Source organism: Nyctibius grandis, chromosome 25 (assembly GCF_013368605.1).
Source record: "Nyctibius grandis isolate bNycGra1 chromosome 25, bNycGra1.pri, whole genome shotgun sequence".
Classification (NCBI taxonomy): domain Eukaryota; kingdom Metazoa; phylum Chordata; class Aves; order Nyctibiiformes; family Nyctibiidae; genus Nyctibius; species Nyctibius grandis.
In genome coordinates this window covers 5,174,884-5,187,810 of record NC_090682.1, presented here as the reverse complement: position 1 = coordinate 5,187,810, position 12,927 = coordinate 5,174,884, and the positions used below count along the sequence as shown (strand labels likewise).

The window sequence follows — 12,927 nt, the reverse complement described above, 5'->3', positions numbered from 1 at the left end:
ATCCAAATAAGAGGAAAGCATGGCTGGTTTCTACATTCCAGGCAGGAGCAAAAGATCATCAGCAGTTTCCTGACCCCCAGGAAGGGGAAGCAGCACATAAGAGCACATAGATAAAACAAAGATGCTGGTAGCTATTTCTGTGGCTGCCCAGCCAAAGAAATGAGGAATCAGTTTGATATCAGGCTTTCATCCCACCTGCTTGGTGTGCCTCTTCCTTGCAGGGCCCCGCTCACAGGCAGCCTGGGGCCAAGACTGGGAGAGCAGGAGTCTGGGGTGAGAGAGACAGGGGGAAACTGTGTGCCCCAGCTTTTTCTTCCTTCCTTCCTTTCCACCTCTATTTCCCCCAGACTAACTTGCTCTCTCTCTCACTCTCTACTTTCCTCCTCTTCCGCCTCCATTCTCCCTACCTCCAGCTGCACTCCATCTTTCCTTTCCATCCTCTCTCAGGTCAATAATCCTATATTCAGTCCTAACTGACCAGCCAAGCGTGCAAAAAGGAAGAGGCTGGGGAATCAGACTGCAGTGCCATCGGGCTTAGAAACCCGTACTCTAATTCTGTGCTTTCTCTCTCTCCATTTTTCTCCTCACAGTTCCTTCTCAAAGCAAAGTATTGATGCTCCCAGCCTCTTAGCTGTAAGTCAAGAAACCTTGGCAGGCTAAAATAGACAAATGGACATACAGCTCACAGAGAATCCATAGGAAAACAACTCTTTCCAGGGTTAAAAAAAATAAAATAAAAATCATCAATCACACAAGCACATAGGGACCAACTCAATGCCTGGCTCAAAGATGTGCTGTTCCCAAGAATCCTTTCTGCCAGAGCTGGATTTGTGACCAGCGCAGTGTGTAAACCAGGTGTGCAACTGACTCAGTCACGCAGCGCCACGCTCAGCCCAGACACCTGCATCCCCTGTTATGTTTGAGCCTAGCTGGTAGCTAACCCTCTTCCCTGCCCTGGGCTACAGAAACATCACCCGGCTGAGACATTTGGCACCTAGTTACTCCATGCTTCAGCTCTCAGCCTGCCTTCAGCATCACTATCACAGCAGGAGCAGACTGCCTAACAGTGATCCGGGGCTGCTTGTGCTGCTGGCTGTGTCTGTACCCAGCGACAGAGCTCCTGCCATGGCCAGCCTGATGCCCAGGAGCTCAGCAAGTGCTCAGCCTCCAGCCCCACGTGTGAGCAACAGCAGAACAAAGGGATGAAATGACTTGCCCAAAAGCAGAGAGAAAACCTGCCGCCTGTCCCCAGCTGCATCTCACAAGGCTCACCTCAGCTCAATTCGCCAGCCCTGCTACACAGAGATAGCCTAACCTGCCATCTCTTCTGCCCTGGGTGCCACATGGGGCTTCTTTGCCTATAACACTTTCCTGGCAGCGTTGTCAGGAACCCAGAGTGCCCCCGCAGAGTTTAAGTCGAACTGGCAGAACCAACAGAGAGAGTGAGCTGGGGAAGAGAACTAGAAAAAAGGCAAGAAAAACAATCCTCTTCAGACTTTCACTGTGAACAGTTTGATCTGGGAAGCGAAATGAGAGAGAATATGCAAAGCCACTTTGAGAGCCTCTTTCCTGATGACAAATGCCAGCTGAAAAGAAGAAAGGATCCATTTGATCTTTCTTTTTTAAAGCTACATGAGTTCTTACAGAAAAGAAAGAGAGGGAGAGAGAACACCTCAGGTTGCATCAATTCCCATCTGACTCCCCAGACGCCCCTCGCTCACTTTTCAGTCCTTTTAGTGTGTTCAGCCAAAAGCTGAAACCCTGGAGGACAAGGAACTGCTTCTGTTTAATGTCAGTCGCATGGGGATGAGCACTCCGAAGGGGAGCTCCTGCTTACAGCTGGGGCTGATTTCAGGGAAAGGCTTTTTCACACGCAGATGAATTTTGTGCTATTTGTGCCCCTTTACGGAAGGGAAATCCTGGGTTCTTTTCCAGCTCTGCTACTGAAGGACTTAGTGGTGCTGGGCAAATTATTCACCTTGTCATATCTCAGCTGCTTCACATCACCAGGGCAGAATATTATTCTGCAGGAGCATAGCTACAGCAACTACAAGTGTCCAACTCTCCCTGCACATGCACAGGTTTTACCTTGGAGTGACACCACTGACAGCAATGGGACTGAGCCCTGACTGAGCAGAGGGTGACTGAGGTTTCTACAGAGATTGCCTGGCCCTGTTCGAAGATCATATGTGCTGCTGAGAGCAGAAGCATTGTAGGCACTTACAGCTTCCATTCATAGGTGTGAGCTGGGGGGTTGGCATCAGACTTGCATATCAGCTTCACGTCCTTCCGGTTGAGAAACCAGTTGCCATCAAAGCCCTCAATAGTGACTTCTGGCTCATCTGCAGGGGGATGAAAAGATAGAAAAGCAGGATGGAAAAGGAGAGAAAAGAGTTATGGAAAAGGAAGGAGGAGAAAATGAGACAGGAAGAGATGAGGGGGCAAGGATGGGAGAATGAGAGAGATTTCAATGTGGAAAAGATTACGGGACAAGGAATGTGAGAGAGGGTGAATGGAGGAGAGAGAGAAGGGGAGGAGCAAAGGGACATGGCAGAGGCAGAGAGAAACAAGGTGTGAAAAAGAGAAAGCATATGATTACTCCAAGGGGTCACTTCAGTTTTCACTCTCCAGAAAAACAGAGCAGCCCCCCACTTCAGCCCCTCCACCAGACCAACATCTTCCCTTCAGAAAAATCCTCTTTTGCCAGACTTTATCACCCACCCCAGGGACTGACCATGGAGCATTGCTCCCCAGCCCTGCCCACGCTCACTTACACTGCACGTTGAGGGTCATGCTGTCAGTGAAGCGGTCCAGCTGGTAATTGACCACGCACATGAGCTGCTGCCGGTGGGCCTCCCGGCTCGGCACCAGCCGGTACCGGCTGATCACTGTGATGGTACCATTGTTATTCCGGATCTCCTGAAACTCTGCTTCCCCTTTGAGCTTGGTGTCCCAGGTGACAGTGCTGGGGGGCTTCCCATTAGAGGAGGTGCAGGTAGCTACCAAGATCTTTTCTGTCCTGCCAGACTTAGCGATAAGTGGCCGCTTGGTGCCCTCCATCCGATTTGTGGGCTTGGCTGCAAGGATTTGCAAAAAGGAGGAGGAGGAGAAGAAAAGGGTACAAAAGGATGGTTAGAAAAGCAATGCTATCCTCTCTACTACAGCCCAAGTTACATCTAGCACCACTGAGCCTGTGACAGACCTTGTGGTGAATCTGATGCAAATTGCCAGCAACCTACTCTGGGGAAAGAATGGTGGAGGTGCCCTAGATGCACAGATACATGATGGAAAGTCAATCCTTTCCTGCCATAGGTTTTCAGCCCTATGTTAGAATGAGAAGCTAAAATCGGAGAGCAAATGAATCATGTAGACCTTGGGTGAGGTCTATTCACTCACAACCCTAAACTCCATGGACAAGCTCTACTTGTGCTTAGGATCTCTCTGTTATCTTTTCTCTCTGTTCACTTGACAGCCACCAACTCATTAAAACTCACCACTCCTGTGGAGTTAGGGAACAGCTCACTGTTATTGCACCTGCATTAAGAGACAGGGGAACTGAGGCCTGGAAAGAGGAAGAGGCGTTCCTGAGATAGCTCAGTGAACCACCTACCCTGCGTTCCCTGCTCTGCACCTCTTTACAGTCAACTTGAAACGTCATCATAGGTAAAATTTACACCCAAGATTCACCTTTGCTCTGAGTTCCCAGAACATGAGTCTCAGGTTCCTCCAGATCTGTTTAACCAGAGGCAATGGTTCACACTACAAAGCTTGTCCAATATCTTACCCAGCACAGTGAGGTTCAGTTGACTTTCCCGGTTGCCGGTTGGGAAGGTAGCAAACTCGCAGATGTAAACTCCCTCATCCTCCAGCTCTAGCCGAGAGAGCTGAATGGTGCCGTCTTTGAAGGAGGGGTTCCGGAAAGTCACCCGCTCTTTGTAGGGAGAGAGGATGGAGACCCCCATGGCAGGGTTGTAGATGGCCACATTCTGCTTGGAGCCGTTCGTGGCTTTCTGCCACGTGACCTGCGTGATCTTCACATTGGGGAACGGATTGGTGAAGCTGCAGTGCAGGACCACGTCTGTCCCGATAAACCCCGAGACTGTGTCATTGACTAAGACAGTCTGAGCTTGCAGCCCTGCAATAAAATAGAAAGACATAAATATACATGTACTTCTCAGACAGAAAAAAAGAACGGTTCTTGGACATCAGGCCCACGAACTCCTTTATTTATTCCATTAGCTTCTTCTTGGCATGGCTGATACAAGAACAGTCTATGGCTACAGGCACTCAGTACCTTCTGCAACTACCTGCATACACTTGCAGCTCCCGCAGCTTCATTCCTGTTCATAAACACCTTCCCTCCCACAATTGGTGTTCACACTTCACTATGACCAGCCCTAACGCTCTGCAGCCAACCTAGGGCTCATGACCACCAAAAGGCACAAGGTTGGATCAATAATACTTTCCTTCCTTTTGTCTTCAACTTTGGATGACACTAAATCAGTGATTGTAAATATACAGAACATGCCTGTCTGGAGGCATATGAAGGCACAGATATTTATCAGCATAGCATATCCTAACATATGCTAAACGCACACTCAGACATCCTTTTAATTCTATTGGAAATGCATCAGTAATTAAATGAGCTGCAAAGACAGTCCAGATTTCAGAGTAGCAATAGCTCCCATGTAGGAATAAATGTACAGCAGTGCCCACAACACCTTGCACAATCTACCTGCATGATCTAGATTGTTTCTGTGGCCTTTTTTAAACCCCAGAAGTGGCTGCATTTAGGAACCTTCCATCTTTATTCTACAGAGTAAAGATGAAAGGTGCTTGGGAAAAGTGGTGGCTAGCGTTCATCACTGCTATTCTGTCTCAGTTGATTCCTCCCCTGACAGCTGGAGAAAAATGTCTCCCACCAGACTGACCTCGAAATTCATCTTTGGCTGCCATTGTGTCTTTCCCTAATCTGTATGTTTAGAGATAATGCTCTGGTAATTATACAGCCGGTATTTATATGATAAGTACAATAGAGAAGCAAGGTGGTGAGAACAAGAAAAGCGGGTTTTGCTCACTGCTTCTGGCAGAATCTGAAATTGGATGTATTCTGGGAGACTGAGAGTAAAGGAAAGAAAGGGATAATAAAAAAAGAAAGATGTACAAAGAGTGAGGAACATGAAAGGTAATGAAAGAGAGAAGGATTGGGAAACTAATGCATCTCAAGAGAAACAGGACAGCATCTTCTAACTGAGAGGACAGAGCATTTCTGAAATGTCACCCCTACCCTGTTCTTCCAGGGGACTAACAGGCTCCCTGTGCAAGGCCAAATTGAACTACTCAGTCTGAGCATCCACAGACCCCGGCAGACGTGCACTGTGACTTCTACACATGAACACGAGCAAGAGTGGGTTCCTTCCTGCAGTTTCACCCCCCCCCCGCAAATGCAGGCATACAAAAGCCTTGTCACGCCCAAACACAGCCTTTTACCATTCTCTTGGCACACTCCCGTGTTGCCCCCTCACTCCATGCCTGCTGTACTCAGCCTGATCTCAGTCCTCATATCTCATCTAAGGGTTTTCTTTTTCCCCCTTCTCCTTCGCTTCACACCAAGCCTGTGACCCTGAGGACAAGCCTCAACAATCCAGCCTGGCCATGAGACGCCATCAGCTGACCACAGTCATCAGCAATTAAGACCGAAACTCAGTCTCTGGAGCTTTGTGTGAGCTTGCCCCCTTCCCTGAGTCAAGCGCTGGTTTGCCCCACACCCTAGCATTGCGGCTGGGTGCTGAGGAATGTTTTTCAGCGCTGCTTACAGCCACAGCAAAGCACTGGTGCCCTCATGTGCCTGCATGCATGAAGCCATCGAGTCCTTAGAGGCTGTCAGCTGAGCTGGCAGGGTTGTACGTTCCCCCTCCCAGTGTAGCCAGGCCATTTTTGCCATGCATGTCCCTCCAAAAAACAGAAGGAAGGGAGGTTCCTGCTCTGATAAAGTCACAGCTGGACCATGTTTCTCCATGCCAAGCAGAGGCACTGGCCTACTGGAGAAGGATGTCCAGGCAGTAAGACACAGTGGAACACTTTTCTGATACCAGTCTGGGCTGTGGGACCCCGTGGCCCACAACGGCCTTCCTGATGAAATGAGGGCACTGGGTGCAGAGCAGGGCTGGGTTTAGATAATGCTACGTTGGGATTTGAGGAAAGAACGGGCGGATGGGGAGTGAGGAGATGTCTCCAACACGCTTTGCAACATATGCTGCTCCTTCTACCCTGGAGGTGAGAGAGCCTCTTGCAGAATTGCCCACACCTGCAGAGGTGAGCAACAGCTTTGCCAAGCAGTCTGGCTCTGAAGCCTTTAGAGCCTCGCAAAGCGTGTTGGAGCTTGCCGGAGAGCAAAAGCAATCACGTAGCAAAGGCCCTGGGAACAACCTGCCGCCCGTCTCACGGCTGCCTGGCTGTAGGTGTGCTCAGCACTCCTCTTTCTCCCAAGGCTGAAGGAGAGCAGATTCATCAGCACTGGTCCCCACCTCTTTCATGAAGGGCCCATGCCCCCGAGCAGAGCCTGCCCGGGGCTGGGGCGATGGCACAGCTGGCTCTGCTCCCACACCAGCTCCCTGACCCGCCCCAGGCCTCAGCGGTTCCCTTTGAACCAGGCTTTCGACATCCCAATAAAAGAGTACCCGTTCACGACAGTGGGAAGTCATGGCCCAGCACCTCCAGAAAAGGAGATGAGCCAAACCTCAGAGAGGAGAGGACGGAAAGCCACCGGCTTTCCTTGCAGTCATCCTTGCAGGGCAGCTGGGAGGACAGCCCGCTCTGTCCCTAACGGGGTGTGCGGATGAGGAGCATGGCACGCAGGAGGCTATGCCAGGCTTAAGGCCACCACTGCCCAAGGATGGGCACCTAGGATGTGCCCCTTAAATAAAGATATTGTCAGCCAAGCTGGCAGAGAATGTGGTATATATCACACGAGAGAGATCAATCCAACCCCTCACTTCATCATTACTCTGCCCCTTCTTTACGCCATGATTCCTCTGCAAATTAATGAATGACCCTTTTAAAAAAACAAGTGATTTTTCTTGACCTTGAGTGGTAGTAACAATTCCCAGTTCTACCCTCCCCCTGCCATGGGATCCGTGCATCAGTGCAGACTGTACTTGGACACAAATTGGAGAAAAAGCAGATTTTGGTGCTGACGAACCTGACCCTGAACCAGACCCCAGAATGGTCCTGCAGAACCCTCCTCTGCCCAGGTGTGGAGAGTCAGACTTTCAGCTAGGGAAAAAGCCAGTGCTAGTTGAGGACTGCCTGCCAACAACAAAATGCTGCCAATGCTGGGACTCAGGCCTCTACATGTAGCAGCTTTAACAAAAACACATTCCAAACTTTCTAGAGGCTTCAGGGGAAAAGGGAAAAAAAGCCAGCAGAAGAAATAACAAAACAAAACAAACAAAAAATACCCCAAAAAACCCCAAACACTGTGCGGAAATCATGTTTCCTTTCCAGGTGACTGAATAACTCACGGCTCTTTTGCAAGACAGGGTAAACTCTTCATGTTCCACTTCTCCAAGCCTCTCATCAGGGAAATAAACGCACCCATTGCTCTGCTCCATACCACGGCAATAGCACCCGCACCTCAACAGGAATGATGAGGAAGGGGAACAGATGGAGTAAAGGGGTTTTGCAAGCTGCTGGATCAGCTTCCCATGCTCCCCATCCTAAATCAGAAGCCAGAGGGCAAACTAGCTGCTGTCACGCTCTGGGGAGCGTTTGTTTGCAAGGTGCCTGAGCTGGGATGGCGGGTCTTCCCTCGCACTGTTACAGACTCAATAATTCATCAGGGCAAATGCATAGATAATTGATGGCAATGAGCGTGCAAGGCCGGGAGAGGAGGAGAAAATAAAATCACTAATCATCCTCTGGAGAGGCTTGAACATATTAAGGAGGCTGTGTATGTGCATGTGCAGTGCTGGGGTTCGTCTTGCTTTTCTTTGCTGAATGATGTGTGTGGTCGGTATGGCAGGGAAATGGCTTGGGATACATCCTGCCACTTGCAGTTTCTGTGCCAGATCTCCCAGTGCCCACCAATCCACTCTGACACCTCCCAGAGGCAGCCAGCACACGGGGAAGGATTAGCTGTATAGGTTGAAGCTTGCTGAGCTGCATTTTACTCATTAGTTTCTTGGTGTTATTTTTTGTTGAGGACCAAAAGCAGTAAAAAAGGCCCAGCTGAGTGCCAAAGACATGTTGGTGCCAAGACCTCATTAGTGGAGACCTCTGAGATGATCGTACTCCTCCACCTTGGCCTCTGAAGTGGTTTGTGCTGATGCCTTTCCCCACGATCCCAAACCCAGATATTTACTAGGTCATGCAAGGCCTTGGGGGCACTGTGCAGAACTCATGGTGCCCTGCGGCACAGGCAGTGGGCTGGCAAGGAAGGTCTGGGCTCCCTGGGTGTGAGGGGCACTGGGGAGGGAGCAGATTAAGTGGCATCTGGTGGCTCTTGAACCTGAAAACCCTCTCTCCTAAAAGCCCAGCAGGTGCTGTTACATTGAGGCTCCCACACTTGCAAATCTGGTTCTTGTTCCCCCATATAGAAAGCTCTGGAAATGATCTCCAGGCACTAGTGAGCTCTGTCACAACAAGGAGCCTCCAATCAACGCCTCTTTGTTAAGAACCATGTGAACTCCACACCGCTTTGCACAACCTTGCTTCTGTTGAGCCTCTCACAGATTTCTCTCCCTCCTGTTCCCTGATACTCATCTCACCCCAAAGGCATTGAAACAGCCCTTGGCAGAAGTGTGATGAGCCACCCTTTGGTGTGGCAATATCATGGCTGATGCAAATGTCAGAGGAATCAGTCCTAATAGTCTTTGCATCACTTAGAACTAAACTGAAGGGGATGTGGAGAAGGTCACAGCAGTGGGACCTTGCACAAGGACAAAACAATGCATCACGCTTCACCTAGAAAAACACTCTACACAAAGCACCTGATTTTGAGACAGCCCCTTGCACTGCACCTTGACTATAGGCAATGATGTCCTGTACATGGTCCCATATGCCTCACAGGCACTTTGGAACAGATCTCCAAGAACTTTCCATGAGGGAAAAATGGGATGGAATAGGAGCTCAAAACTTTCTAGCTGGTAGCATTTATACATTTTTCTCCTGGTATTTCTCAATTCATCTTTCAAATCTTCCCTATTTTTAAGTGGAAATCAAGGTCTGAAATGCAACCTTCACAGAGCAGAACACAACCAGCCTCCAACAACCCAAAGGAAAGCCACAGGTGTGTTAGGCAGGACAGGAAATGGGAAAGAAGATCCTAAATCCCAGCAGGGGAATTTCAGGTGGCAAGAACCAAAGGTTTGAGCTGGCGCTTGGCCAAGATGTTGGGGTTAATACCTTTCCTCTTGCCAGAGAGACTTTGTATTGATTGCCAGGCATTCAAATCAGTACTCTGCTGCTCTTCCAAAAGAGCACAGCTCCTGCCTCACCCCGCTTAGTCAATGGCTTGCAGCCCACTGCAATGAAGGAGTGGTCTCCAGTGACTCACCAACACGCACCTCCTGTAGCAGCAGACTTTCACTGGAGGTCTCTCTGTCATGCACTGATTCAGTTCTGCTCCACTTAAGTGTGGAGCTTGAACACCAAAGGGATTAGAAGAGGAAGACTGAGTTTCTGACCCAAGGGGAGGGGGCCTTAGAAAGAAGATGAGAGAGTAAGAGATGTGGCAGGATTATAGCTCCAGGTGACATGGCTGCACATGAAAGTGAAAGGCCAGAGATAACAGGCCAAGATAAGACTGGGGGCACACCAAGAGAAACTGCAAGCCCAAGCATTCCTTCCCCCAGCTGAGAGCTGGGAGCTCCATGGGAGCTGAGGAGAAATGGCAGCATGCACAATGGCCCATCTGGCTCTCATCCAAATCCCTCTCATAAAAGAAAGAACAGGCTTGGCTTTGGCTTGCAAATGGGAAACACGGGGCCTTTTTTCTCTAGGTCACTGGTTCATATCCAGAACCAGCACATAGTAGCAACAGCAGAGATGTTATTATCTGAGAACTAGTCAATGGCTGGTATTGACTGAGGTCTCTAGCCAGCCCTTCATTGGCTGTCTGCTGGGACAGGACAGTGGAGATGCCTTTTGGATAAAGCAGGGTTGCCTTCTCCTGCCTATGCAGTATTTCCTCTTTGGATAAACAGAGCACAAAGCAGCCTCAGGATCCACTTGAATGAAAGATCTTTCCCAAAGCGCTTGATCCATTGATGCTCTGCTTGTTCTCTGTTAAGGTTTGGGAAGTCTATTCATTGAGCCACCACTGGGATTCACACAAAGGCCCCAAACAAGACCAAGGCCATGTTTGTCCTAGGTGTTCTTCATAGAAATAGATGAAAGAAAAGCAAATGCCAGGGCGAGCCGGCCACAGATCAAACAAACAGCAAAAAGCAGAGATGAACACCAGACTAGACCACTAGTTCTTGCTGTCTGTGCTTCAACCTTGCAAACAGCCTCAGTTGTGGCCAACTTTCTAGTTCTCTAGGAAAAGGGCTGCAAACCAGAGGAGTGGGAAGGGAACAACCATGCCTGCCTTTGCTCCCGGCTTTCACTCTTTGCTGTACCTTTCCCGGCTTTCACACACCTGCTTTGCTTCACCCCCCAAGTCAAGGGGAGGGGAACATGCCCCATGGCAAAAGCAGGAAGGCTGGCAGAGCAGGGCTTCTCCTGAAAGAGCTGACACAGCACTGGGAAAGGCCTTCCTGCAATAAAGCTATGAAACCTCATGCTCAGCAACAAAGCACAAAGGCTCCTCAGTCACCGCGGCGGAGCCAGCTCCTTTGCCCGCCCCGCCCCGCCCCGCAAGCACGTCGGCTAATCCTTCTGCAAGAGCTGCCAGTTCCCACACCTGAGCAGCGAACCAGACTGCCCCTTGCCTCTACCTGACGTGCACCAGTGCCCAGTGCTTGGCCCACTTTCCCATCCACGCAGCCTGTCCCTCCAGGCCTTTTGGACTGGACCGTAGCTCCTTCCTCAGCTCTTTTCCCACTGTGTGCTCTTACTCATACCTGTCCAGTGCCTGGGTTCAGAAGACTATCCTCTCCTTTCCCCTGTGGCCTTGTGCAACTTATTACAGCTAAGTCACATCTCCCTTCTGCCCCTGCTACCTGTCTCCATAAGCTGGGAGAGGATTGCCTCTCAACCTGGTCTACAGTGCTTGTTTCTTTGGCTTGCCCTCCCTCCATTTCAGCCTTACAAATTTCCCCATCCCTCTTGTGTCTTTCCAAAATCATCACTACACCCCAGGCCACCCACTTGCCTCTTCTCATCCCTAGCCACTAGTTCCTCTGGAAGGGCACTGGTGAATATGGCCAGGATTGTAATTCTGCACTAGGAAAAGCAGGCAGCTGGCCAGGCAAAGACAAGGGTGGACAAAGAACAAAAAATCAAAGACCCTTCTCTCAAGAGTCATCTCATTGCTTGCAAACAAGGAAAAAGCCAGGGTCTTCTTGCTTACAGACTCTAACCTGTGAACAAGAGGGAAGACTGAGAAAGGGGACCACATTCAGAGCCAATGCTTATTTGGTGGCTGGGTGGGGAAGCGAGGGCAGAAAAGAACAGTACAGCTGGAAAATCAAGTGTGGAGGAAGGGAAAGAAGCTGAAGCATTTAATAGGGGGAAGCTAATTAAGCTGAGACTGTCCTGAGACCTTATCTTGATGGGCTGAGTCCCCAAATGTACATAAGTTTTTTCTCTGCCCTGCCTCTTTCTTGGACTTCCGTGTTGCCTTGGATGTTGCTCAAGGAGCCCTGGTCCAGGGCTAAATATTCTCACTATTAGAGCTCTCCAGGTGCTAAGGAGGAGGGATTTAATGAAGAGCTGTGAAGAGGGAATCAAGATAGTAACCCATAGAGAGTCTCATTTCCGAAATGAAGGAACTTGAGACTGAAGAGATTCAATAAAAACAAAAATAAACTTGATGGCACAGAAAGAGAGAACATCAGATCCTTCCTTCCCTCCCTGGGCTGACAGCTCAGAGCGGGAGCAGGAAACCAGGCAGCTCTCACGGCTCGGCCCGGCGGTGACTCACTCGCCTCCACAATGGGAACGCGACAAAGCCGAAACTCTGCTGACTCAGGTGTGACTTCAGCGCCAGGGTTAAGAGCTGGCAGCCCTAATTTGACTGCCCCCACCAGCCTCTCCACCCCCTGATTCCCTCTGTCCTCACTCAAATCAAGCCTCTTTTATCAGAGGGGTAGATGCTAGGTCATGGGAAATTACCCAAGGATACAAACTCTCTGGCCTTCTGTCCAAGACATGGTGAAAAATGCACCCCTGCCAAACCATGCTGGTATTGGCCAGGCCTGCAATTCTTGTGAAGATCAAAACTCCTACTTTCCTATAGTTCAAATGCATGTTCACCAGTCACACCTTTCCGACCATGGTCTTGCTTTCTTTCCATTATCCTTCTAGTATTTAACATATTGCTGATATTTCACTATCTCCTTAAGTTAAACAGAAATGTGTTCTACTATTGCAAGTGGGAATGCCATGCTCTGTTCTACTATAATTTGTTCAAAGATAGAAACAACAATTTTTTGTGTGACCAGAGAAATGTGATATATGTTCTGGCGGCTCATGACACTTCAGAGCTGACAACTAGGAAAAATCTTTGCAAACAACATGAATGCAAACATGGCACCCAACAGATGCAATGGACAGACACCCTTTGCCGGCTGGCTGCCTGTAATTTCTCTCATAATGTGTTTTATCTTGCCCTAGAGATATTTCTGCAGGAAAGTGGAATAGACTCAGACTTCCCAACTTTGTCTGGGTTGTTTAAGGATTCCTGCCCATGAACAACAGGTCGTAAAGAACACTGTGTGCATATAAACCAGAACTCAGTGCCCTGCCTGATTTCCAGCCTGC

The 12,927-nt window shown here is 49.4% G+C and overlaps 1 protein-coding gene across 2 annotated transcripts in view; it reads right to left on the bottom strand.

The window, feature by feature from the left end:
- NECTIN1 (nectin cell adhesion molecule 1) overlaps positions 1–12,927 on the bottom strand; it is a 64,119-nt gene that overhangs the window by 14,705 nt on the left and 36,487 nt on the right. The window contains exons 2-4 of one of the 2 annotated variants that reach the window (XM_068418379.1): positions 3,785–4,135; positions 2,775–3,077; positions 2,225–2,342 (exon numbers count right to left, since the gene is read on the bottom strand). In XM_068418379.1, the coding sequence (XP_068274480.1) occupies positions 2,225–2,342; positions 2,775–3,077; positions 3,785–4,135 (772 nt within the window). Of the gene's footprint in view, positions 1–2,224; positions 2,343–2,774; positions 3,078–3,784; positions 4,158–12,927 lie in introns of those variants that run through there. The other variant, XM_068418380.1, reaches the window with a different exon arrangement.